The following is a 27160-nucleotide window of genomic DNA, read 5'->3' on the forward strand; positions in this document are numbered from 1 at the left end:
TGTTTATCTCAGTTCTATTCATAATAGCCCCAAACTGGAAACAACCCCAGAGTCCTTCAGTGGATGAATGGTTAAACTGTGATACATTCATACCATGGAATGTTCTTTAATAATAAAAAGAAGTGAACTAAGGATATATGCAATAACATGGATCAATGTCTAGACAATTATGTTGAATAAAAGAGCCAATCCCATAAGGTTACATACTATATCATTCCAATTATATAAAATTCTTGAAATGACAAAATTATAGAAATGTAGAATAGATTAGTGGTTGCCAGAGGTTAATATACAGGTGAAGGTAGAGTAGGAGGGAAGTTGCTCTAAAAGGACAACATGACCAGTCCTTGCAGTGATGGAAATATTCTGCATCTTAACTGCATCAATGTCAACATCATGATGATGATATTGTACAAAATATTGTACTATATTTTGCAAAATGTTAGTCTTTGGGGGAACCTGGGTAAAGGGTACTTGGGCTCTGTATTATTTATTACAACTGCATGTGAACCTATAGTTGTTTCAAAATTAAGTTTAATACAAAAATAGCTTACTGAATTACAGACTGTAGAGGGTAGATACAGAGGTATTCACCATAAAATTCTTTCAAACTTACTATATATTTGAAAGTTTCCATAATAAAATTCAAGAGAAAATAGATTTTTCTTATCTACAAAAGCAGCACATCACCATTACATCTTTTTTTTTTTTTTTAATATCTTTACAGTATCATAAATAACATGGTAAGTAACATTTTGGAAAAGAAAAAGACAGCTCTGGAAACCCCACACATGGATATTTATCCAAGTGAAATGAATTTACATTCATGCAGAAATCTGTATGCAAATGTTTATAATGGCTTTATTCACAGTCCTCAAATTTGGAAACAACCTTTATCCTTGAGCTGGAGATGGATAAGTAAACTGTAATACATCCTATAATGGAATACTACTCAGCATTAATAAGGAACAAACTGCTGATACACACAACAACATGGGGGAGTGTCAAATGAATTGTTGAAGTGAAGGAAGCCAGACTTAAAAGAGTGCATCAGTATGATTCCATGTATACAACATTCCTGCAAAGGAAAAACTATAGGGGTAGAAATCAGCTTAGTGTTTGTTAGGGGCTGGGTCTGGGGGCATAGGTACTTCAGGACTTGATAGAACTGTTCTGTGTCTTAATTTTCATGCTGACATAACTGTGTATATTAATCTAACTTCAGAGTACCCAAGAGAGGGTGAATTTTACTGTATGTAAATTGTATCTTTATTTTTAATGAAAAAAATGTAGCTATTGCTGAGGGAGAATGAGTACCTTAAATCAAGGCAAGTTACAGATAATTTTAGAAAATACTTCTTTAAATAACACATCTACTTTCTCTGCCACCAACACCCACCCACACTTAACCATACACCCTGTCCTCCCTAGTTATAAATATTCCCTAATGTCTTCTTATTTATTTATTTATTTATTTTTTTTTTTGAGAGTGAAAGTGTGAATGGGGAAGGGGATAGAAGGAGAGAGAGAATCTTAAGCAGGCTCCACATGCAGCATGGAGTCTGACACAGGGCTAGATCCCACGACCTTGGGATCATGACCTGAGCCAGTATCAAGAGTCAGACGCTCAACTGACTAAGCCACCCGGGCACCCCTTCTCTAATGTCCTGATATAAAATCCATCTGTGTTAGAGATGAAATAACAAATCAGAAGGGTTATTTTACTACAGCATAAAATTAAAACTCTGAAGTTAAGTTTGTTATTCAAGCTAAAATTGCACACACTATTTAGAAAATGAATTACAGTGGCTAAATTGGGAAAGATATGGCCATTTATGTATATGAAAAAGTATTTCATTAGAGGCCAACAGTATAAACAGGGTGCTACAAAAAATGTAATATCTTAGCTTTCAAAAAGGTAAATAGTGAGGAAAGTAATGTTTGTACTTTGACCTTTATTAAATCACAGCTGGAATATCTTAAATTGTTTTGTCACTTAAGGTTACTCCAGAGACTTGATAGCTGCCTATCAACTGTGGTATGTGTTACAAGGAAATAGGTTTTATACTTAGAAGTAGGGACTTTGTAGCAATTAGACTAGTACAAAAATGAAATGGAACTACCTCCAAAGTATTAAGTGCTCTGCTTTGATCTGTGTTCAGGGGCACATACTCTTCCTTCTATGGACTCTGGGACTCTGTAGACTGATTTTGTTTTCTATTTCATTTTAAGGTTTTTCATTTTTAGGTCATTCAAAGTATCTTCTTCAGGCTAAGCATCGGCAGGATTCTTTATCTGTTGTAGCTCTTAGAACATCAAGTTATTCTAGTTGGTCTTATCTCTAGTTATCAGTGGTCTGTTAATGGGGTGGTGTCATCAAGAACTGTTTTCTAGTTTATCCACGTGTTGGCAAGCAGCAAATACTGCTGTCTTCTATTATCTGATATCTAGACCCACTCCTATAATTTATACTCTCATTTTCCACAATTTTAACTGCTTTTAAATTGTCTATAGAAGACTGAGACTAGCATCTTGAATAGTGCCTGCCCATAGTAAACATATTTGAATGAATGAATTTCACTTTCTGATGCATGTTTCCACGAAGATAACAGTGATTCACATTCAGATAACCTGAAACATGCAAACTTTCTGACTAATTGTTTTTGTTTTTGTTTTTGTTTTTCTGTGCAGGAATTTCGGCAGAAAGTAATGCTAGGAACTCCTTTCCTAGTTATTTGGCTGGTTGGGTTTATAGCAGACCTAAATATTGATTCTTGGCTCATTAAAGGGCTAATGTATGGTGGCGTTTGGGCTACAGTACAATTTCTTTCAAAGTAAGTGTGTTGTTTTTAGCTATGTTTTTATCTGTACATGAAAAGATATAATTTGGACGCTGCTTTGTAAAATTAATGTTTTGTATGTTTAGAATACTACCTTTATGTAATATATTTCATCTTAATTTAGTGTTAAAGAATTTTGGCAGATTTATATCTGAAATCTTTTAAATTTTTAATGTTGAAATGTTGAAATTCTAGAGGTATATTCAATGACAAACTCTAACATATAATTTTTAAGTCTAAGATACAATTTAAAAACATTTCAGTAGAAGTAGATTGAGTTCGTTGACCTCTAACTAATATACATATTGCTTATTTCTAGGTAATTATAGCTTTAGCTTACCTTTTCATAGGAGTTATATTTTCTTTGGTCATAAGCAATATGCAAGAAGGAGGTTTGATTTTAGTAGTAAGGTACAGTCTGAGCATATGAAGTACGCTCAGCCTTTTTATTTTCTCCTCCCTCTTTTTTCTTTAAAACATTGTGATCTTTCCCTTTTTTTTTTCTCCTTAGATCTCATTTTCTAAAATTGCCTATTCAGCAAACCTAGGCAGTTGTCTATGATCTAGAACTTCCTACCTAATCTCCATTCCTTTAGTACTTTGTTTTCACCTGAATTTCCAACAAAAAAGAAAAAAAGAGTTCTGAAAATAATTCACATAGAGTATGTTAACTCTCAGGAATAGGCTTAATTCTAGGTAATTAATCTCGTTTTAGTGTTTCTAGGGGCTCCAAGGGGTCCTATAAATAGGAAGACTTCACACATAACCTACATGGATAGTTGATCCTGCCTATGTTTAATAAAATTCATTAATACTTTTCCCAAATTCTAAATTCTGTAAATAATGACCTTCAAATCCACTAAATTGGCCAGTTCATTCTGTTTGAAAAGCTGTACTAAAAGCTTAATAGGAGTGTGTAGGTAAGGAGAAATAATGAAACAGAAAAACTTGAGGATTGCTTTGTACTCATTTGTCAAAATTATAATACATCTTTGATGAATAATGTGCTAAATGATAGAGTTACTAACTATACTGAAGTGAATTATTGACTTAAGAGAATAGAAGTAGACTGAAATTCTGAGGCTGAAAAATGAATAGAATATAATTCTGTTGGTAAATTAGGATCCTCAGAATCTTGCTCACTCATTCAGCTGTAAACTCATTTATTATTGATTACCATGAAAAATGGTCTTGGTATTTAAGCATTCTGGATGTCTGGATTTTGGTTAAACCAGAGTTTACTATGTGGAACATGTGTAATTTTCATTTAAATAAATAATTCCTTTTTACAAGGAAATCTAGAGCTCAAATTTTATAAAACTTGTGTTTTGCAGATCCTTTTTTGATCATTCAATGCATAGTGCATTGCCTCTTGGAATATATTTGGCAACCAAATTTTGGATGTATGTAACATGGTTCTTCTGGTTTTGGAATGATATCCTTTGGTTGTAAAGGTCTTATCTAAAGCCATGTTGTTATTTAAACAAGTGTTTTATAATAATTTAACATTTGGGACTGAACTATCCATGATTTGTTGCAGTAGAACAATATTTCTAGAAAAATAACGTGTGAACCAATGTAAATATTGCTCTTAAATGTTTCATATTTAATAGATTGCTTTTGACAGCCGCTTTTAATAACAATATCAGAAATAATAATAGTAGCTACTATTTAGTATTTGAGTGTTTAAAGGGTATTTTCTTAAATACTTTGTACTCGTTTAGTACACATTCTATATGTTAATATTGTTATCTCCATTTCATACATGAGAAAATTTAGGCTTAAATAGGTTAAGCTGTTATCCTTGCCCAAGGCTACACAGCTAGTCTCTGGTAAGGCTGGGATAGAAACACATACTTGTCTGCTTCTATAACACCTATTCAAAACCTTTTTACTAAACTGTGATTTTCGTGTTTTAGTACCAGACTATGTACTCTAAATATTTTCTTACTATCACAACTTTTTATTTTGTTGTGGAGGATAACAGTTAATTTCCTTTTGCTTTATGAAAAAGCACACAGTGCTGTATCTTCAAATATTTGCTATTTATTTCAATGTAGTATACTTTTACAAAAGTAATATAATCTGAAATTGTAAATGTGTGTGTGCATGTGTGTGTATCAAAGAAATAAGGACAGGGTCACCTTTTGATATTTTTACATAGAAAAAGCTCAATCAGTAAGACAGTCTGTTTTATTAAAATAAAGGCACATGTTTCACAAATGTCTACTAAAATCATTTTTTAAGACATTACTATAAAAATATATAAAGTAGATTTTAAGTAACATGCAGTTTTTGGTGACTTATAGCTATTCTGAACGATTTTAATTACTATCTAGTTTCACTTCACAGTCGTGCATGTTATAACATTGTGTTCTTTTTGTTGTCTGTGTTTTAAACAAAAACAAAATACTGAAAAAAAATGCTTATTTTGAGACTGAGGCACAGTCTTACGTTTTTACAGCGTTATATGATTACTTACAGAAAGTGGAGTGCTTTTTAAATATTTTTTAGCGTAAGTATCTTTTGAAATGTTGCCATGTGACAGTTTTCACTAGCTCATTCTGCATTGTACTAAACTTTGACATAAACATTATTCAAGGATTTATTAACCATTAGAATTGTTATTGAAACATTTAGTATAAGTAAAATAGATCTTATTTTCATTACCTCATCTATTTTAAATTTATAAAAAGCACTGACCTCTGAAATGACTTTAGTATTCCAGACATACTTTCTAACTTTGTTTCCTAAATTGGACAGTAAATTTTACATCCCGAAAAAAGTCAGATTGACATTTCAGAATAATTTTAGACTGTTGCTGTTCTCTTAATCTGTTGTGCATATAAGTGGAGAAAAGCTGGAAAATTAGTAAATTATAAATATTGAAAACTTCATGCCAGAGAGTTTTATGTAGTCTGATTTGAGTTTTTTGTTCCTTTTTTGGAGACAATAAATAGCTATGCAAGTTTCTAAGCTAGGGAGTTGAGAATGTGAGAGGTAGATTTTGAGAGGAAGGTCAGCATAATCAAATCTATTTAACTTGTTCTATTTGAATAATTGTGTCTTTAGAACAGATTGGCATATAGTTCATTTTTTAGATGCACTGAACAAATTGCATATATTTTTCAAATAAAAATTATAGTATGAAAATACCAAGTTTCATACTTGTCTGCACAGGAGTGATGATCATAGTACTGTCTCACAGAAGTCTTGAGCATGAATGTAATAAAGCTTAGGATACCTGACATGTAACAAATGTAAATAAGTATGTGTTATTATCTTCTGCATGACTTTTTGGATCATTGTGTCTGTCTACATCAGTTTTAACTGTGCATTTATGGTTTCTTTTATTCAGATGTTTGTATATGTGTATATGCTACTCATGGAATGTGGAATGAAATCACAAATAACTTTAAATTCTGATTATAAAAAATTGTTTTATACTTATCTATGTTATAAAAGAACCATATCTCTAGACCTTATATGATATTAGAGCTATATTTTTTTGTTTTTAAGTATTAAACTTCTGAGACCAGAGATAGGAACTCAAGAAACCTATAGGAAGAAAACAGAAAGAACCCAGAATAATTTATAATGGAAGCACAAGGGGTGTTAGACAGGAAAGAGTCATGAGGTTCATGATATAAAATAATGATTAAGATATAGAGTTAAAATAGCAGCTGTTATCAGGGACTGCCTCTCTTATTGACCTCAGCCTCTCTGTTGTTGCTTGTACCACTTTCCTCATGCAACTCATGACTGCGTATGTAATTAAAACTGATTAGATTAGTTGTGGAAAATAAGAGTTACAGTCAATTTTCATTATTTGTGGTAATTATGTTCTATAAAGTTGCTGCAAACACTGAATTAGCAAATACTAAACCTATTGCTCCTGGAGAAGAAAAAAATGTCAGGCTCTGGTCACATTTTTGTCCATCAGTCAGTACATAACCTTGGTTTTATGTGTTCTGTTTCAGTACCAAATTTAAGATTTATCGTTGATTGATTAACATCGGACTTACAGCCAGCCGCACTATAACCCATACCTGAACGAAGCTTATATCTGATATTTTCTCTGTAAGGCACATCACAGCCCTCATGTGTTTAGGAACGTGAGATAACACCTCAGCACTTCACTAGGAGGCCATTTTAAACAGTAAAATCACCAACAAAAAACACAAAAAGGCAAAAGTGTGGCACAGAATAGACCTTTCAACTCAGCTGGCATTACGTGCATAGGGAGATACATATTTTTTGCTACTTTGCACATACCCATGATGACTAAAAAAGTACCGTGAATATTGATTTTAGGGTTACAAATAAATTTTATAGGAAGTAGGCATGAGGATCAACTGTATAAACTTTAGTTTCTCATAATATACCCAACTTAAGTGTTATTGTGGTGATAATGAATTTTATATTGATATAAACTATTCTTACAAGTGAGTTCTTAGTGTTTTCTATTATTCATTAAATAATTATCATCTCAGGGTCGCCTGGGTGGCTCAGTCGATTAAGCATCAGACTTCAGCTCAGATCATGATCTCACGGATCGTGAGTTCGAGCCCCATGTCGGTCTCTATGCTGACAGCTCAGAGCCTGGGTCCTGCTTCAGATTCTGTGTCTCCCTTTCTCTCTGCTCCTCCCCCACTCACACTCTGTCTCTCTCTCAAAAATAAACATTAAAAAAATAGTAATTATCATCTCCTATGTACCTTATATTTATTCAGCGCTTTTTGGTTTATAGTTCTTTCAAATCTATTATGTGACCTGGTTCTCAGAGCAATTCTTTGAGATTAGAAAAACCACACAAATCCTAATCCTGTTTTCCAGCTGATGGAAGGAACCCTTGAGGTTCAGAGAAGTTGTATGTCTTGCTCAAAGTCATATGGATAGGTTATCAAGAGTCTAGTATAGCACCCACCTTTTTGATGTGATAACAGTGTATCTTCAAATGTGAACATAATTTTAAGTTTTTAAACCTTGCTGGAAAGCAACATGTAGAAAGAGCTTTAAACATATCCTTAACTGGGGTACCTGGGTGGCTCAGTTGAGTGTTCAGCTCTTGATTTCGGCCCAGTTTATGATCTCATGGTCCTGAGATCAAGGCCCTTGTCAGGCTCTGTGCTAGGCTTGGAGCATGCTTGAGATTCTCTCTCTCTCTCTCTCTCTCTCTCTCTGTCTCTCTCTCTCTCTCTCTCCACCCCTCCACCCCCTCAGTCCCCCTCCCCCGGCCTGCCCCCCCCTTCATGTGCATGCTCATGCTCTCTCTCGCTCTCTCTCGCTCTCTCTCTCTCTCTCCCCCTCCCTCCCTCCCTCTCTCCTTCCCTCCCTCTCTCCCTCTCTGTCTGTCTGTCTCTCTCTCTCTCTCTCTCTCCAAACAAACAAAAAACCCTTAAACATTCATAAGTAAATCATAAGAGACAAGATCAAAAATGTATTTACAAAGCTGTTTATCATAGTACTAATAGGAAAAAAAAATGGAAACAACCTGAGTATCCATCCTGAATGGGAAATAGTTTTTATCAATTAGCTATGTGTAGTATGGGATAAAATCGCCATTAATAATGCTTTTCTAAGACTTGATGTGGGCTTATACTTAGGATGTAATAAGTGAAAAAATATATTAAATTATATTTACAGAGTGATTCTAATTTTAAAATGTGTAAAGGATAAGAGTTGAAAAGTGAGTACATGTAATGTTAACAGTTGTTATCTCTGTGTTAGATTCATGACTGATTTTATTTTGTTTCTTGTCCTTTTATTTGAAAATGTTGTTCATTGACCATTTTTCTCTTATAATCAGACAACTCCGAAATTCAGTCATAGCCAGTACAATCAGTTGTTTATTGTGTTGGCACCACTTGTGAAATATTGATGATAGGTTATTAGAAATTTTACGTCTAAAAATAAATTCGTTTTCAGTCAGACTTTAAGCATAAACTGAAGATAGATACGAAGCTCTTCTGGAACTGGGATGACTACATATATAAAAATGAAGACATTGAAGAATTCTTGTTTTCACCATCCTCTCCTATGCATTTTTCTCTTAAGCATTTTTTCCTGTAGTTTACTGTTAGAGGACTTCTTTAGTTTTTTTGTGTGTATCTTTTCTAGTTTACTTGTAATATTCTCTAAGCTTTTTAATGCCTATCTTCAGGTATCCAGTCGCCACCAATGGTAAATTCTGACAATATTACTATAAATATTCTTGTATATCATCTGTGTGTGTGTGTGTGTGCGCGCGCGCGCATGCAGGTGTCTCTGAAGTTATTAAAGATAATCTCTAATTTATTTCTTAATTCATGTGTATTTGACTACTCTGTATAATGAATGATGTGAGGGGAGCATGTGTGTGTCTTCCTTTCTGCTTATTCGGGAAGTCATTGCTCCAACATACCCTTTCCTCACTCAGTTGTAGTATCAACCTTGATATTTATCAGTTTTTCTCTACTCTGTTCAGTTTATTGATCTCTTGTGCCAGTACTGTATTATCTTACTACTATATCTTTCCTTCCTTCCTTCCTTCCTTCCTTCCTTCCTTCCTTCCTTCCTTCCTTCCTTCCTTTTTCCTCTCTTTCTCTCCTTTTCTTCCTTCATTCCCCCCTCCCTCCTTCCCTCCCTTCCATTTCTTCCTTCCAATACACACAGTTATATCAGTTTTAGGTGTACAATAATCGTGATTAAGCAATTCTATACATTACTCAGTGCTCACCATTGTAAGTGTATTCTTGATCCCCTTCTCCTGTTTCACCCCCTCCCACCACCTCCCCACTAAAGCTTTTTTCTTAAATCATATCTGTTAGGCCAAGTTTCCCAGCGTTTTTGTTTCTCAGGAATGTTTTAGTTTTTTGGCCCTTTGTGCTTCTGATTAAATTTTTTAGGATTAGCTGTTTAAGTTCTGTGAAAAGCCTAATGCAATTTTGATTGAAATTCTATTTAAGCTATAGAATAATTTAAAGAAAAGTGAGTTCTTTTGATGTTTAGATCTTTGCCATTACAAAGTAACATAGACTGGCTAGCTTAAACACCTGAAATTAATTTCCTCACACTTCTATATCAGGATGCCAGCATGATTATATTCAGGTGAGGATTCTCTTCCTGTCTTACAGGTAGGCACCTCCTCCCTATGTCCCATAGAGCAGGGGGAGAAAGTGAGGTTTCTTTCTCCCTTTTAAATCTTACATAGCTGCAGTCCTATTAGATTAGGGTCGCACCCTTAGTAACTTGTTTAATTACCTCCTAGAGACCCTATTTCCAGAAACAGTTGCATTAGAGGCTAGGGCTTCATATGAACTTGGGGGGTAGGGGGAGCGGGGGGGACATGATTCAGTCCATAGCAGAGGGCCAGGGTGGGACTAATGGGAATTCTGCCTTTTTATTCTTATCCGCATGTTCCATACCACTTAATACAAATAAGAACAACCCCAAACAGCTTGCCTCACCAGAGTTGTTGTCTTTTCTTGACCTCAGGTTGAACTTGATGGTATAGTGTGGCATTTCCCCTTTTTGAAGCTGTCTCTGGTATTTTGTAGATAGTTGATTAATTTGATTTGCTGTTTTTATTTTATTTTGTTGGGTATTATGGTAAATCAGAGCTGCAGTTCACAGCAGGCATCAAAGTAACATCCAAGTGGATTAAAGAGTTAAATGTAAAACAGTATTCCATAAACATTTAAATGAAAATATTGACAACACGTACTTCTTTTTTTATTTAATTAGAAGACTAAATGTAAAAGCAAAAGTACAAGTTAAGTCAAATAGAGCTTCTTTTACTTCTAAAATTGACAACTTTTCTTTGATGAAAATGTGGTAGTCAAGCAATATGTATTGTTAGCGGGATTATAAATTGGTATATCTTTCTGGAAATAATCTGACAGTATAAAGAATATACATCAAGCCTTAAATATGTTCATACCCAAAGATATTGTCTCCATAATATTTAAGGGCCTAGGATATTCTGCTGAGTGCTTTGGAGAAGCAGAATAGCACAGGTAAAAAGAGCACAGATTTTAATATTTCCTCCACCTCTAATTTACTCTGCAGCTTTGGACTGTTTAGTTAACCTCTGCCTCAGGTTTGTCACCTGTTAACGTGGGGATAACTGTAGTATATATCGTAGTTTTCATGCAGATTAAATGGCAGATAGTCAATAAGTGTTATTTGTTTTACTAGTGTTCATAAAACACCATGGTCTCAATTTTGATTAAAAATGCAGAATACCGAATATAAAAGGAATTATCTCTGGATTGTGGAGGTATTTTTGCCTTTATACTTTTTAGTGTGGTTTTTTTTTTTCTTTTAATCAGGAAAAAAAAAGTTGTTTTAATCCTTTACAAAGAACAACCAGGCCATTTGTGGAGAGTTTGTAAATTTTTGTTTTTAAGTTTAAAAATTAACTGGTGTGACCTATTATTAAAGCTAAGTTCAAACTACCATTTGAAGATATCTAATCTCCACACTTTTAAAGACCAAGCAAAGAAATTGTTTAAGTTCATCTGATATTTAATTCTTGAATATCCCTTTCAAAACTGTAGACATTTATTGAGCTGCTGTTTAGTCCCCTCACAAATTTAGTCCAGGGTGTAAGAAGCTGAGCTATTTAGTTACATTTAGCACCTTTTGAAATTGTTATAGTGAATAAAGGTCCTGCTCCTGAATAGTACCAGACTTCGTATTCTTTGCATATACATTTACCCAGCTTTATTCTCGAGATTCTTAGTTGTTGATACTTGTGCCAACATAAAATCTTGAAAATGGTATTTGAGTATTTCAGATATTTGTGTCTCAGAAAATTGTTGCTCTAGCAACATTATTTTTCTTAGTGTTATTTAAAATAGTTTTTGATTCCTCATTTATATTTATAAAGGTTAGTACATTTCTTACATTTTCATTAGGTAGAAAAATGTGAACATGGAAACTTCTGTTTTAAGAAAGTTTCTAAATAGTTTTCTAAAATTAAGGTCAATTTGTGTTCAAAAAAGCAATGGAAAGAATTTAAAAGCAGCCTTTTAAATGCATGGGTGTGATATCTTAAGTAGTAGATATATAAAGATTTTAATGCAAAGAGATAAAGCAATATATTAATATAACTTTGAAGATGAGAATTCCCTTCATTTTTGATCAAAAGGAGTAATGGTCATTTAAAAATAATGATTCACTGAATTTTTAATGCATCACTGACTTTTTTAAAGGGTCAGATAAGCCAATCCTACATGACTTAAAGTTTATAAAGAAATCACATTTTTACTTTTTCCATTCAGTTATGAACATAATTTAAAAGCATATTTATTTTGATGTAATAATAGATAAATCAGCTTGTATTTTTTTTTTTTTGGTAGGTGTTTTGTGTGTGTGTGCGCGCATGTGAGCACATATGGTAAATTTTACAGATTATAAGTTTACCTATAATAGTAATTCATTTATCATTGCTTTAGATTCCTTAACTTTAGTCACATCTCAATTTTTTATTTATCCATCTTCCATTCCTTGCCAATAGTGTTGCACTTTTCTACAATTTTGGAAAATCTTGGAAATCAGATCCAGGGATTATTAAAGCTACAGAAGAACAAAAGAAAAAGGTAGCAAGATAGAATCTAACTAGTCACATGTGTTTGTGAAATTATCAGTATTTATACCAGTTATTAGAGTACAAAGAAAGAAACTGTCTTTTAGAACATAAAAAAGAAGTTTCAAACCAAACTGAGATTGTGCGTAATTATTGCTCACCCTTGGTACTCCTGAATGCCTGTCCTTACACTTCCATGACATTTTTAAATTTCATGTTTCTGTCCTTTATAAGAATTGTGATTGCTTTGAGGGATGAGTACAATATTTTAAACATCTCTGTAAACCCTCAGCAAATAATAATGAATTCAGTAAATGTTTGTTAAATGTGTAACTGGAAGACCAAAAAAGTGGTTGATAGTGCACATATTTTGTTTTAATAATATTTTTATACACCACACACACACATTATATATGCATGTATATATGTGTGTGTGTGTATATCTATATCTATATCTAATCCACAGCACCTCTCACCTAAAGCTCAGGTACTTAGGAAACCAAATTGACAGTCTGAAGGTGTCACATAAGAGAATTAGACTGGAGGCAGTTAAATTATCTTAAGAGCTATTTTATCCAGTCTCCGAAAACAAAACAAATCCTAATGAATTATTTCTGTCTATGAAAGACTAGAGCACTAGCAAGTTCCTAGGGACTAATCCCCCCTTCTCTAGGCTGCAGAGAGGTTGCTACCCTTATATTTAGTTTTCTTTAGACATTACTGCTAATTCATTTGCTAGGTTTTCTTAGTCATAATCCAGTTCTGAAGATTTCAGTTCTTTATTGAACTTAAGTTTATTTTCATGTCTTAGTCATCACAGCCTATATAGTCCTGTTCTTAGGGTAGGTAACTTAGTTGTATTCTCAGAGGAGTATCCCCCTAAGTTTAGAGTTGTTTTCATATATCCAAGAAATAAAATTCCTGTGTTCACATTACAATGAAATAGCAGAAGTAAATGAATGAAAGATTTTATTATTTTGAACTGAAAACATTGGTTAATTAAAAATGAACATCATGTTTAGTGATTCATATTGATGGCACTATAGTTGGTGAACATTGTTCAGTTTGAATAAAATATATATATTTTTTAATTCACAGACAATAGTTGAACTTGCAGAGACAGGAAGTCTGGACCTCAGTATATTCTGCAGTACCTGTTTGGTAGTATTTTTTTTCTTTATTCTTTCCTTTCTCTTCCCATGGCAGTGGCATAGCATAGAAGGGGTGGGGAACAAGGAGAACAGTTTCTTCTGCTGAGCCCATTTCAGGCCCTCCACATTCCCCCACAAGTGCCTTTTAGACCGTAGTACAAGAAGAAAGATGGTAAAAAAAGATGTCTCCTCCCAATCTGCTTATTCACCCTGGTGGTAGACCTGGACTATACTTCTGATTCGAGGCGCCATTCATTCATATTCATCCTTAATCTCTTTTTCTTTCTTAATATGTAACTCAACAAAGAAACTAAGCAATAAAGTACTAACAAGGTTTACTATGATTCTCTAATATTGTTTTCCCAGGTATTTTTAAGAAAAAATTTATTCTATTTAAAGGTCACAGTGGGAAAATCCGTTAGATAACTTTAAAGACAACAAGGCCTATAAAATGGTTCCGTTTGAGTAGTTATCTCTTTGTAGTAGAGTGTTTTTGCAGCTTTGAGCACTGTTTTGTCATTGATATGAAAAGTTGTCATCTTAAACCAGGTCATAAAGAAAGATATAAATGAAACTAAATAGCATTTATTTATGGAATCAGGTATAGTAATACTGACATTGTTTATTTTCATAGACATCCCAGATTTCTATAGCATAATACTGTTTTGTGTTTTAATTATTTTCTTAATATTTATGATTAGTTCTTGTGAAAAATCTATAGACTGCCACAGTGGTTAAACCATGTTTTCCTTTGTAAAAATAGAAATAATCCCTAAATCATACCTGAAACTAAATGCTCTTTTATACTTTTAAGATATACATTACAACTGAGCTAATGTCTTAACATGTGAATAATAACAAGAGCATTGACTTAATTCAGGATTATGGAGTGGGTCTTTGAAATGGAGCTGTAACTCTACAGATCCTTTAAGTTGTTTCACCTAACATTCTTTGACCAAACAGTTATGATTTTCAGTATTCAGAATGTATACTGCTTTACTTTTGGTAACAACTTTAGGGTGCTTACTAGATTCTCTTGCACTTTCAATCATTCTTTATAAAAAGGTTTTTGTTTCTATGCTTTACAATGGTTAATTTACAGAATTGGCACCTTAATGTTCAGAACATTTTTATATTCCGCTGTTCTTTGGAAATATTATTTTGTTCTACAAAGCCAAGAATGAATTGGCTGATATGTTTGCCATATGGCAAACAGATTCTTTATAGAGTCACTCAGTATATTTCATTGTTAAATAAATATCTGATGGCAAGAACAAGACTATTTTTATTATCATAGTATAAATGTTTTGTTATATGTTGTGTTATTGTAAGCTGTGTACTTCTGGATAGATAATTCAAACTGACAGAGGTAGCTGTCATAATATCGGTGTCCTTCACTTTGATGAATAGACAAGTCCCTAAGAAGACATATATAAATCAGAATTTCCTAAAACTGAATTAATTACTCTGTAAGTGAACTGAGGAGCCTGTCATGTTTAGGAGCCTTGTGTCAGTGTTTGTTCAGAATTCATTGACAAGTATTGCCCAAAGGGGAAATGTAGCTGAGGGTTGGAGGTGGGGGTAGAGTTTGTTTAATACATCCTTCTTCTTTCTCCTAAATAGCTCTAGTTTCATATCTGTGGTAAAGAATAAGTGGCGCTTTTTTTTAAGGGTTCACAGATCACTTTAGTACATGTAAGGACCACATAGTCCACCTATGCTTTTTTCCTAGTACCTCAGAATGGTGTCTAACCTATTGCAAACTAGAAGAGAAATGGCAGCGGGTTTTTTTGAAACACCAGTGAAGGATATTATAGATTTTGTTTCTGGCATGGGTTGATAACTAGCTCTTGTCACGTATCCAGCATTAGGTCTGGATAGCCCTTCGGAGGTCACTAATGAGTTCTTTTAGTCACTTGACTGATTCAGAGTAATATAGAGAAACTTTTCGCAATACTTAAAATAGTATGGCATCATAAACATGAATTTTTTTATTACTTGTCAAGAGCTGAATAAAGTATTTTATGTTTTTGCAAGTAATAGGGACTCCCTAAACTTGTTAAGCATGGTGTACTTTCTCAGATGGGTCATGCAGTTCAGCAGAAAAGATGCTGTACCTTAATCTCCGAGATCTCAGGAGCCACTGAAAGAGAAAGATATGTACACTTAATTGCTTTTTGCTAGATTCGTTAACTTTGGGAAGACATTTTATTAATCACTTTGAATTTTATTTTATTTTTAAAAAATTTTTAAACATTTATTTATTTTTGAGAGAAAGAAACAGAGCATGAGTGGGAGAGGGGCAGAGAAAGAGGGACACAGAATTGGAAGCAGGCTCCAGGCTCTGAGCTGTCAGCACAGAGCCGGATGCGGGGCTCGAACTCATGGATCATGAGATCATGACCTGAGCTGAAGTCTGACACCCAACTGACTGAGCCACCCAGGCACCCCTAATGACTTTGAATTTTAAGAGGTTCTTTTATTCACTTCGAACTTGACCTTCCTTTTTCTAAGGAACAATTTCCTTTTATTAAACAAGAACCAATATCATGACCATTAATCACAATAAATTTTCATTTGGAAGCCTGGAGAGTGATTTTTTTTAATCAGAAATGTGAGGGATGTGAATTAAATATAGTACCATTCATTACAATAGCAAATAGGTCTGTGATTCTTAATTACTTTTGTAAAGTTATGGTTCTGCCCCATTCTTAGGAGTTTATATTCCACACTAGCCCTATCCTGTCTTTTCTTTGTTGTTGCAGTTGAAATTCCATTGAAGAAAACAATAGTGGTTTTTGTTTTATTTTGTTCCTTTGGAAATAAAGTTTTGTTTTCTTCTTAATTGTATTTTGAGAAAATAAATGTTCAGCTTTCCTTTCTTCGGTATAATGCCTTTCATAATCTTTTAACATGCTTGTTAACAGATACGGAAACCAGTGAGGTCCAAACACTGTGGTGTATGCAACCGCTGTATAGCAAAATTCGATCATCATTGCCCATGGGTGGGTAACTGTGTAGGTAAGTTTTATTAATGATTTCTAGGTATGTTGTTCATTTAAGTTATTCTAGGTAACTAATGAATTACAGTATTAAATTAGATGTTAGAAACTTCATTCCTACACCCTACTACAACCCCATTCCTCCCAGTTATCTTCTGGTTGATAAAACAGCAACTCAGCTGTGAGAAAGTTATAAAACCAGTGTCTAGGAATGATTGATATTTCTCTATCAGTTCTTTCTGGTGCCGCCTCTTTCCTGTTTTCTTTATTGGGTAATAGTGAAATCGATAAGGAGGCAGAATAGTATTGTGTTTTAGTTAAGCTGAAGAAAGTAAGGCAATAAAAATATCTGGAAGGATGTTGTGTACAGAAGCAGAGAGGGATGACCGATGGAATTCTGTATACCTCAGTACTCAAGAATGGTGTGGTCCAAGGAGGTGAGCTAAGTGGTCTGAGAGATAACCCTAAGGATTTTATGAGGTGACAGCAGGGAAACATTACAGAGATTGCATAACCGTTGAGAAGAAGCCTTTAAAAAGTTGGATTATAAGGTTTATACAAATAAAGATAAAATAGAGTTATTTTAAACCTCACAAAACAAAACAGTACATTAAAACTCAGAATTGAGATTCATTTGGCTCATTGGGACTCTTGACTTCAGAATGAATGTCATTGCAGTCCTTATATCTTTGCGTGTAGTTACAAGCATTCTTATTTTAAGACTTTTATTAAAACATTTATTTTCCTGAGGAGCATTTAATCAAGTAAGTAATGTATGTGTTTATTGTCCAAATTGTATCACACCTTTCATGGCATTTGTCTATCCCCATCCCCAAAAGGTGTATTTCTAGTTGTTTTTTCTTAGCTGAAAAAAATTGCTTCTGTGTTGTTCTTTAGGTGCAGGCAACCATAGATACTTTATGGGCTACCTATTCTTCTTGCTTTTTATGATCTGCTGGATGATTTATGGTTGTATTTCTTGTGAGTACAATTAGCTTTTTACCTTCTTAAGACAATTGTATACTTTTGCGTATTGCCATGTTAGCAAAATATAATGGTGATAAGTCTTTTAACTAAAAATTAACAGCTTTGGACACCTTACTGCACTGAAGCATAAGGAAAACATAGATATAGAACTATAAACATACTCAACATATAGCATAAGCAACAGAATTATAGTTAATTCTTAAAAACATGTTAGCCTAATAGGCTTTGCAAAGCTTCTGGGTAAAATACATCAACACTTTTCATATCACGTGCTTGCCTTACTCTAGTAGCTTACAGATTTTGTGACTGTGCTAGTTGCTCTTCCTTACCAGACAGTTGGGAAAGTATAGTGAACTTCACACAGAACTTGAAATATTTTGAAAAGTAAGGTGTAATTATTGCCTACTGGAGAATATTAAAAGTTACTCTTTTAAGAATAAATTGCCATTCACTTGATCATATGGGTATAGAGGAAATGATGTTTTTGTTTTGTTTTGTTTTTTACATTGAGAACATGGTTTGAGAAGGGTTTAAATGAAGATGTTAGTTGCTATGCTTCAGGGCTTGGTGGTACTTATCATAATATATATTATAGCCTGGCTTAAAAATAGGACTTGGAAGGATGATTTCCTAGTCCTCTTCTCCCACAGATATTAAGAATAATGTCTGTTATTGCCCTGATGAAAAAGGAGGCTACTTCCTCAAATAGAGATTAATGGAGAGAAATATTTGATAAAAGATCTTGACCTAACTTCTGGCCCAACACACTAGAGAGAGAATATGGCCTAAAGCAGCAGTAGTTTTTATGGCAGCAGCTCTCAAAGAGGAGACTTTTGTTTTGGAAAAAGCCCCTCTCACGGAGGTGATCTCATTGTATTTATTATATGTTCCCCCCCCAAAAAAATTTTTTTTACTTATATGCATGTCACCTTGTCTCTGTATAAAGATGTTAATCATTATATGTAGGCAATGCCAATCAAATAAAAACTATACTATTTAAGTACAGTAGTTTTTTTGTTTTTTAAGATTGCTGCTTTGCCCATTTCTATCTTTGCTCTGATTTTTTCACTGATGTAGAAAGGGATTATTTAGAAGTATAAAAGTATAAACAATTTGTATCGAAAGCTATTGGTTAAATCTAGACTTTTGGATCATGTTTTCTAAGTGGTGCCTCTTGCAGTTGTCTTCGTGAGGTGGTTGGATGATTACTGAGTAAATGTGAAACTTCTGTTCTCATTTTAGACTGGGGACTCCACTGTGAGACCACTTACACCAAGGATGGATTTTGGACTTATATTACTCAAATTGCTACATGTTCCCCTTGGATGTTTTGGATGTTTCTGAACAGTATTTTTCATTTCATGTGGGTGGCTGTATTACTCATGTGTCAGATGTACCAGGTATGTGCAGGTACATGGCTGGTTCTTTAGTGTGCTGACAACTCTTAAAACTCCATTCCTTGTTGAAAGATAATAATGCATTCTGTTTCCAACCAATCCAGCTTTTCAAGGATTAAAATTTTCCACTCAGTTTCCTTCCTCTTCCTTTACTCTTTACTTTTCCTTTCTAGCTCCCAGTCTCCCTCCTCCTCTCCTTCTTATAGTATGAATTTTTTTATATTATGAATTTTCAATACTACTTGTGACAAAATGTATTTCTGTTGTTCCTGATTCAGCTATATCCATTTGGATATAGGTATGAGCTCAGATCGATGATGCCATTAGTTTTGTGTTTATTCATAATGTTTTATTACCTACAAATATCAGTATTTATTCAAGAGTCTTTTTTTAAATTAAGAATTTTTTTGAAAGCTCTTTTTTAAAGGGGCTCATGGAGAGGTGGTCTGTGTACATAGTGTCCATCTCTCCCCAAGCCCAATGCCAAATAACCTGTGCTTTAAACATTTTTCCTGTTTAACTGGCTACTTTTCACCAGAGTCAAAGTGATACCATGTAAACAAGCTTGATAATTTCCTAATGGAAAAACAGAAACAAATTTCACCACTTTTTCCCCCTTGAGAATTAACTTCTTTTACATTAAAACTTATTTTCCATCAGAGGGAGTTAATGGTTTGCTTTCTCTTACCTCCTAGATATCATGTTTAGGTATCACTACAAATGAAAGAATGAATGCCAGAAGATATAAGCACTTTAAAGTCACAACAACATCTATTGAAAGCCCATTCAAGTACGTACATGTTTATAAATTTAATATTTTATTTTGGCATATAAAATTCCTTACTAACCAAACTTAGCAAATATCTAGTGAATACATCAAAGAGAATATTTTTTTTAGGTATGTCAATAGGATATGAAACAGGGAATTTTTCTTTTGGTTAGCAATATGTAAAATAGCTTAGAAATCCTACTGAATTCTAAGATTTCTGCCAGACATAGCATTGGTTAGTTTACCATAACTTTAGAATTCATCACATTAACTGCATGTGAATTTGTAACATATCTTTTCTTATTTGCACAATTCTAACTCTATTCATCTACTAACATTTGGTATAAACAGAAATCTTTATACATTAACATTCAGCTTTAACATTGCCATAAGTTTTTACAAGTTTTCACTGATAAATGAATGTATCCAGAGAATTGAAATATGATTTTTAAAATATAATCAATTGAAATTTGTATATAGGGAAATTTTCTAGACTCTAGGGCAGCTGCTTTTCAGTGTGAATTATTTTATTTGTCCTTTGAATGACAGAAAAATTTCCATAGACATAGTTTTATTTTATATTTCCTTTTTTTAATTGAGGTGTAATATATAACATTTCAAATGTACAACATAATGATATTTGTGTATCTTGAAAAATGACCAACACCATAAGTCTAGCTAACATTTGTCACCATACATAGTTACAGAATTTTTTTTCTTGTGATAAGAACTTTTTAAGATGTGTCTTGGCAACTTTCAAATATGGAACATAGAACTACTAACTGTAGTCACAATGCTGTGCATTATATCCCCATGACTTATTAATTTTATAACTGTGTACCTTTTGACTCCTCTCACTTATTTTGCCCACACCACACCTGCAGCCCTCTGAGAATCACCAGTCTATTCCTTGTGAGCTTGGTATTGTTTGTTTAGATTCCATATATAAGTGAGATTATATGGTTTTTGTCTTTATCTTTCTAATTAATTTCACTTAGTCTGAAGCCCTCAAAGTCCATTCATGTTGTCACAAATGGCAAGATTTCCTTATTTTTTATGGCTGAATAATATTGCACACGCGCGTGTGTGTTGTATGTACATACACATACCACATTTTCTTCATTCATCCATCAGTGAACACTTACGTTGTTTCTATGTCATGACTGTTGTAAATAATGCTGCAGTGAACTTGAGGGTACATATATCTTTTCAAATTAGTGGGGTTTTTTTTGTTAGTTTCTTGTTTTTTGTTTTTTGAGGTGTTTTGTTTTTTTTTTCCCAGACAAATACTCAGAATTGGAATTGCTGGATCATATGGTAGTTCTAGCTTTAGTTTTTTTGAGGACTCTACTGTTTTCCTAGCAGCTGTAACAATTTAACCTTCCCACCAATAGTGCATAAGACATCCCTATTCTCCACATACTCACCAAACTTGTTAGTTCTTGTCTTTTTGATACTAGCCATCCTAGCAGATGTGAAGTGCTATCTCATTGTGATTTTGATTTGCGTTTCTTTGAAGATTAGTGAGCATCTTTTCATGTATCTGTTCGTCATCTCTATGTTTTTGGAAAAATGTTCAGATCTTCTGCCCATTTTCTAATTGAATTGTTTTTTTCTTTTGAGTTGTATGAGTTCTCTTTGCTCTTTAGTTGTAGGAGTTTTTTATATATTTTGGATATTAATCCCTTATTGTATATGATCTGCACATACTTTTTCCCATTCAGTAGGTTGCCTTCTCATTTTGTCGAGGGTTTCTTTTCTTGTACAGAAGCTTTCTACTTTGATGTAGTCTCACTTGTTTACTTTGCTTTGGTTTATATTAAAAAATTCATTGCCAAGATCCATGTCAAGGAGCTGACCACCTATGTTTTCTTCTAGCAATTCTGTGGTTTCATATCTTGCATTTAAGCCTTTAATCCAGTTTGAATTAATTTTTGTGTGCGGCATAATATAGTGGACCCTGTTTCATTCTTTTGTGTGTAGCTGTCCAGTTTTCCCAACATCATTTATTAAAGAGACTATGCTGTTCAGTAGTTCAGCTATATAGCTCAAATAGTTCAATATATAGTTCAAATATATATGTATATATTTAATTTTACATTTAGTTTGATGCTGAAAAGTAGTAGTTTCCTAATTATATGAAGTATTTAAAACTTTTGATTTTTACTCAAGCTACTTGGCCTTCAGTTTTTTGTGATGCTATTAATTATTGCATGCTTCTGGAAAGCATACAAACCGTTAAATGAAAGCAAAAATAAGGGAGTTGGATAGTTTTGGGAATTCTCCCATAGTCACGATTATTATATAAAATGGAAAACTGTGACTGCTTTTCCAGAGGTATTCTTCAAGTCCTAAAATTCCCTGAACTTACCCTTGACATTTCTTTTCTTAAATTGTTACTTTTAGGTACATTGCCAGATTCATGCTGTTTGTAATCATTTTGCCTTTTACTTTCTCAATTTTGGATAGAGTTTATCTCCTTGCCAAAGAGCTGCCCATCAAGGAAGAGTTTTATAAAAAAAAATTACATAGGACACAGGAATGAAAGAAATGCAGATTTGAATAACTTTAAAATGTAATTGTGTAACCCATTAAATTAACAAAAGAGAGAAGAAAAATTAGTGTTGGCAGAACTATGAAGAAACATTAATGCATATATATTTGGTAGAGTTATAAACAAACAGGTTCTTTCTGGAAAGTAACCTGAGTTTTTAAGCTTAGAAAAATATATATTTAACACCAAAATTAAATTAAACTCATATATCAAATTATTGTACTAATAGGCTTTTTCTTTTTCTTTTTGTTGGGGGGATATTTTAGCCATGGATGTGTAAGGAACATTATAGACTTCTTTGAATTTCGATGCTGTGGCCTCTTTCGTCCTGTTATCGTGGACTGGACCAGGCAGTATACAATAGAATATGACCAAATATCAGGATCTGGGTACCAGCTCGTGTAGCAACATCTTTATCCTATGAAGCATATTGCTGAGTGGTGCCTGAAAATTGTGTCTGTCCGTGTCTCTCTCACACTCGAATCCACATTTTTGAACAATAGCATGCTATACGTAGGGCTAACAGTGGATTTTACAGTCTTTTTTTCAACACTTTATTAACAAAAGTAAACATGGACAGAGCACACTGCCACTTCTGGGAAGAATAAAGATCATAAAAAGGAATTTTAATGGTTCGTAATGTGGGAATTCACAACATACTCAACTTTTTGGTTTTGTTCTCATAACATTTTTCATGAAGAAAGAGTGAACTTATTCTGAACTTATTCTGTTGATAGACATGGTATACTGATCAGAAATGTTCAATTCTAGCTAAAACTAAATTTATGATTTATGGCTAAATTTTATGATGCACTCTACTATGACTATTGCATTTAATTCCAGGAGAATGGTCTCAAATTGATTCAGACTAGTATTATGTACATTTTAGAATGTACATGTAAATACTGTGATCAAAATCATGTGGTTTTATTAGGGATCTACTGTAATGTGTCTTCAAGGGCACGAGAAAATAATGTTCACAAGAATATGTGCTAACACTATTTTATTGCCATCAGCTGTTGCAATGCTGATATATTTCTAGTTCAGTGAAATAATTTGTAGTAACCTTGCTCTGAGGTTTTATGGTCTGATTAATAAAGCACTTGCATGAGTATAGTAAGTCATGTTATTTTGTTCAAACTTAAAAGCCCTACTAAGTGCATGATACACCTCATAGAATACTAGCACATACTATCCAGTAAAGCATAAATTAGAATTTAATTTGATGTGCAAACAGTCCAATTTTTAAGAGTTGAGGTAATTTCAAAGCAGAACAAATAAGTTCATGCAAAATTCTCAGTAATAGAGATAAATGGATATACTTCTAGAATTCTGAGCTGCGAAATAAATTGTAAACAAAATAATGGAGTTTAGCTAAAAATGGAGCATGATCTCTGTACATATAGCACATGTGAATAAAAGAAAAGCTAATGGTATATTCTGGTTTTTAAAAAATGACCTATCAGAAAGAATTTAATCCTCAAGATTATTTCAATTTCCCCAATATTGAATGTTTTGAGGTTTGTTAATGCTGTCTGAAACCATTTCAGAAAGATCTTCTTTGTTAAATGTGATGCACTGATCAATTTTTGTTGCAGCATTTCCATACTCTCACGGTGAACTATTAGTCACTGCTTCCATAAATATTGTTTACAGAGTGAGACTTGGTTTAGTCCTCTTAAGTGCTGTAGCAAACTGTGGTTCGAGCAACCTGTGGGAAACCTGTGAGAGGGAATGGGCTTGGGGGAGGGTGGGGAAAGGGTGGTCAGACTGATGACAGATCCTAGACCAGTGTAAAGATTGTGTATCTGTATATAAATAATTTATCAAATAGTTTTCTCTTTGTGTCTGTATGTGTTAGTGTATTCAAAGCTGCTCATTTCATTTTATCCAACCAAAAAGAAAAGGGAGATAACCTAATGAGCTTCTAGTGATGTTCAATATTGCTGTTAATAGGCATTATACCCTGCAAGTTCCACTGCATGTCTGAAGCTTGGTAAAATTAGTATTCTCTGTAAAATGCAGATTACAGGTATTAAAGCAATCTAGTGGTATACCCGCCCCTTGCCTTAGTAAGAGGAGCAGTGAAAATGTATATAGTTGATGTTCAGTATTTCCAAGTACCATTTTTATATAGTAGTTTCTTTGACCATAAGTCACACATCAGAAAGATTACCTTTAGTGTATTTGAGTGTTTTAATATTAGGAAATTGGCATACGTACTTTATTTTTGAAAAGGGAAAAGATGGGTGTGGGGTGGCAATAGCATTGTGCCATTTTGTCATAGAATGTAAAAAATTGGTTAACTTTACAAATGTCTCTGCTAGTTTTGACTACTAATTGGGGGAAATTTTAGATAATTTTTAAATTCAAAGTTATTTATAAAAGGCTAGAATTTGTTTTAATTTTTTGTATTTTGAGCCACTTCACATGGAGACTCGGTTGCAATTTTTATTGGATACATTTTTATTAACAGTCGAATATAATGGTGGTATTCTCAAGAGTTTGGATAAGAGTGTTGTTACCATGTTCTTTCTTTGTGGTACAATATTCTTTTCAGTGCAAAAGAGATGTCTTTCAGTTCAATAGAAAAGATACTCTAGATACAGAAGTACGTGGAAAATACTAGCAATGTTAATGCTTTCGTACTAACCATCTCGCAGTGCCGGTAAGATCTATAGTTTAGAGATGGTCAGGTGGTCAGATAGCCAGGAGCCAGCTATGCAGCAGTGTACTGTACCGTCCGTTTACTTACTTTATAAGTCGTGTGTGTGGAACCAGCTTAACCCAGTTCTAAAGTTGTGTATGAAGGTGACCCTTTGGGGAATAGTTCATATCAGCTTAATTGGATACTTATAGCAAATAGGAACTTACTTCTCAGCCCGGAACATGAATTACTTCTTTGGAGTTTTTTTCCTTCACATTTTTGTTCCCAGGAATTTATTTGAAATATTAATAGGCATAAAGCAGTATCATTATACTTAAGCTATGGATATTTTTATTTTATATTTTCTTTATTTATAACTGTGCCAAGTATTATTTTGCTACTTACCGTGTTACTCTGTGGAAAGAAAAACCTGTAAAGTGTTTAATAAATTAGCTCTCCTTACATAAATTAAATCTGTTAAAATTTTGTAAAATATTAATCAGAATAAATATTGACTCTTAAGCGTGTGTTTGTTTGTTATTTCGTTCAGTTCACTTCAAGAAATTGACGAGACACTGGGTAGTGGTAACCTATCATATTGAAAAGATTATTATGTATATTTGTATCTGGAACCACTAGGATTCAAGTGGGAGGACTAGAAATTAGCAAAAGTAAAAGGTGGTGGTAGTATTTTAAAAAACTCTAATCCCATGTCTATGTATATGTATGTAATTAATACTTTTTAAGTAAAAGGGAATTTTTCTTTAAGAATTTTGGATTCCATAGAGTAATTAGGATCCTCAAGGACTGTATGAATCTCCAAGTTTTAAATCTAAGTATTGGGGCGCCTGGGTGGCGCAGTCGGTTAAGCGTCCGACTTCAGCCAGGTCACGATCTCACGCTCCGTGAGTTTGAGCCCCGCGTCAGGCTCTGGGCTGATGGCTCAGAGCCTGGAGCCTGCTTCCGATTCTGTGTCTCCCTCTCTCTGCCCCTCCCCCGTTCATGCTCTGTCTCTCTCTGTCCCAAAAATAAATAAATGTTGAAAAAAAAAAAAATTAAATCTATTATCTAGAGACACTGTGGTAAAATTTTGGAAAAGGAAACCTACCAAACATTGATCTCAGTCACTTGAAAAGCTATGCATCATAACTTCTTTTTTGGGGAATTTAAAAAGGAGAAATTGTGAAGGTGCCTTTTCCTGCATGTGCATGTCCACATGATTGTTTATGGGTTGAGAACCCAGTGGTATTAAGTATTTTCAGACTGGAATAATTAATACTCATTTCATAATTATTTTATGATGTTTAAAGTAATGCTTCCAGAGCTGTGTAGAGCTCAAGGAACAATATTTTGAACAAGTATAAAAATAAAGCAAATTCTGCAACAAGCCATCAATTTTCATTCCGGGTATATTTCTCCCCTTCATTGTTGACTTACATGGATCTCCCAGCCCTTCCCAAGATTGATAGGTTGTACCAAGATAAGGATACCAGATTCCAAGAGTTTATAGAGATAACTGGAAACAAGTGGTATATATCAGGACAAGAAATCTTAGCTTCTTGTCAAAAAGTAAATCTTCAGTTTCATAAAGTTGTTGGTATTAAGAGTTACTTATTAAATATCTTTGTGTGACTTTACAAAATGGAAAGTCTGTAATTCCAAGTGGGATATTCAGAATGTTCCTTTATCAGGGTCAGCTAAGTCACAAACTCAAGGAAACCAGATGTGCCTTTTAGAAAACTTTTTGCCTTTGGAGTATGAATTTTTTGCTTGGATAAATTTTACCTGAACATCTGTCATCAGACATTTACTTCGATTGAACAATACGTTTTAATAGCAGTGTTTCTAGTAATCCAAAAGAGGGACTGTTTCCATTCAAAGCATCAGAAAGCCTCATTGCTGCTGGCTTGCATCTGTAGGTTTACAGTTTTCATCAAATTTGGAAATTTTCAGTTATTATGTCTTCAAATATTTTTCCTTTTCCCTCCCCCACCCTCAGGAAACTCTAGGTACACATTGATTAGGCAACTTGAGATTGTCCTACAGCTCACGATCAGTTCATTTTTTATTTTTGAGAGAGCACGGGGAAGGGCAGAAGGGGAAGGAGAGAGAATCTTAGACTCCGTGCCCAGTGCGGAGCCCAATGCTGAGATCATGATCTGAGATCATGACCTGAGCTGAAATCAAGAGTTGGACACTTAACTCTGAGGCACCCAGGTGACCCAGTCAGTTCACTTTTTAA

General features: G+C 33.8%; 1 protein-coding gene across 5 annotated transcripts in view; it reads left to right on the plus strand.

Moving 5' to 3' along the window:
- ZDHHC17 (zinc finger DHHC-type palmitoyltransferase 17) overlaps positions 1-27160 on the plus strand; it is a 104246-nt gene that overhangs the window by 65298 nt on the left and 11788 nt on the right. For 3 of the 5 annotated variants that reach the window (XM_043561544.1, XM_043561547.1, XM_043561546.1), the window contains 9 exons: positions 2692-2834; positions 4175-4275; positions 12300-12424; positions 13510-13572; positions 16490-16583; positions 17462-17545; positions 18794-18951; positions 19644-19738; positions 22538-25440. In XM_043561544.1, the coding sequence (XP_043417479.1) occupies positions 2692-2834; positions 4175-4275; positions 12300-12424; positions 13510-13572; positions 16490-16583; positions 17462-17545; positions 18794-18951; positions 19644-19738; positions 22538-22676 (1002 nt within the window). In that variant the 3' untranslated portion in view covers positions 22677-25440. Of the gene's footprint in view, positions 1-2691; positions 2835-4174; positions 4276-12299; positions 12425-13509; positions 13573-16489; positions 16584-17461; positions 17546-18793; positions 18952-19643; positions 19739-22186; positions 22494-22537; positions 25441-27160 lie in introns of those variants that run through there. The other 2 variants (XM_043561545.1, XM_043561548.1) reach the window with 2 other exon arrangements.

This window comes from Prionailurus bengalensis, chromosome B4 (genome assembly GCF_016509475.1).
Source record: "Prionailurus bengalensis isolate Pbe53 chromosome B4, Fcat_Pben_1.1_paternal_pri, whole genome shotgun sequence".
NCBI classification, from domain to species: Eukaryota; Metazoa; Chordata; class Mammalia; order Carnivora; family Felidae; genus Prionailurus; species Prionailurus bengalensis.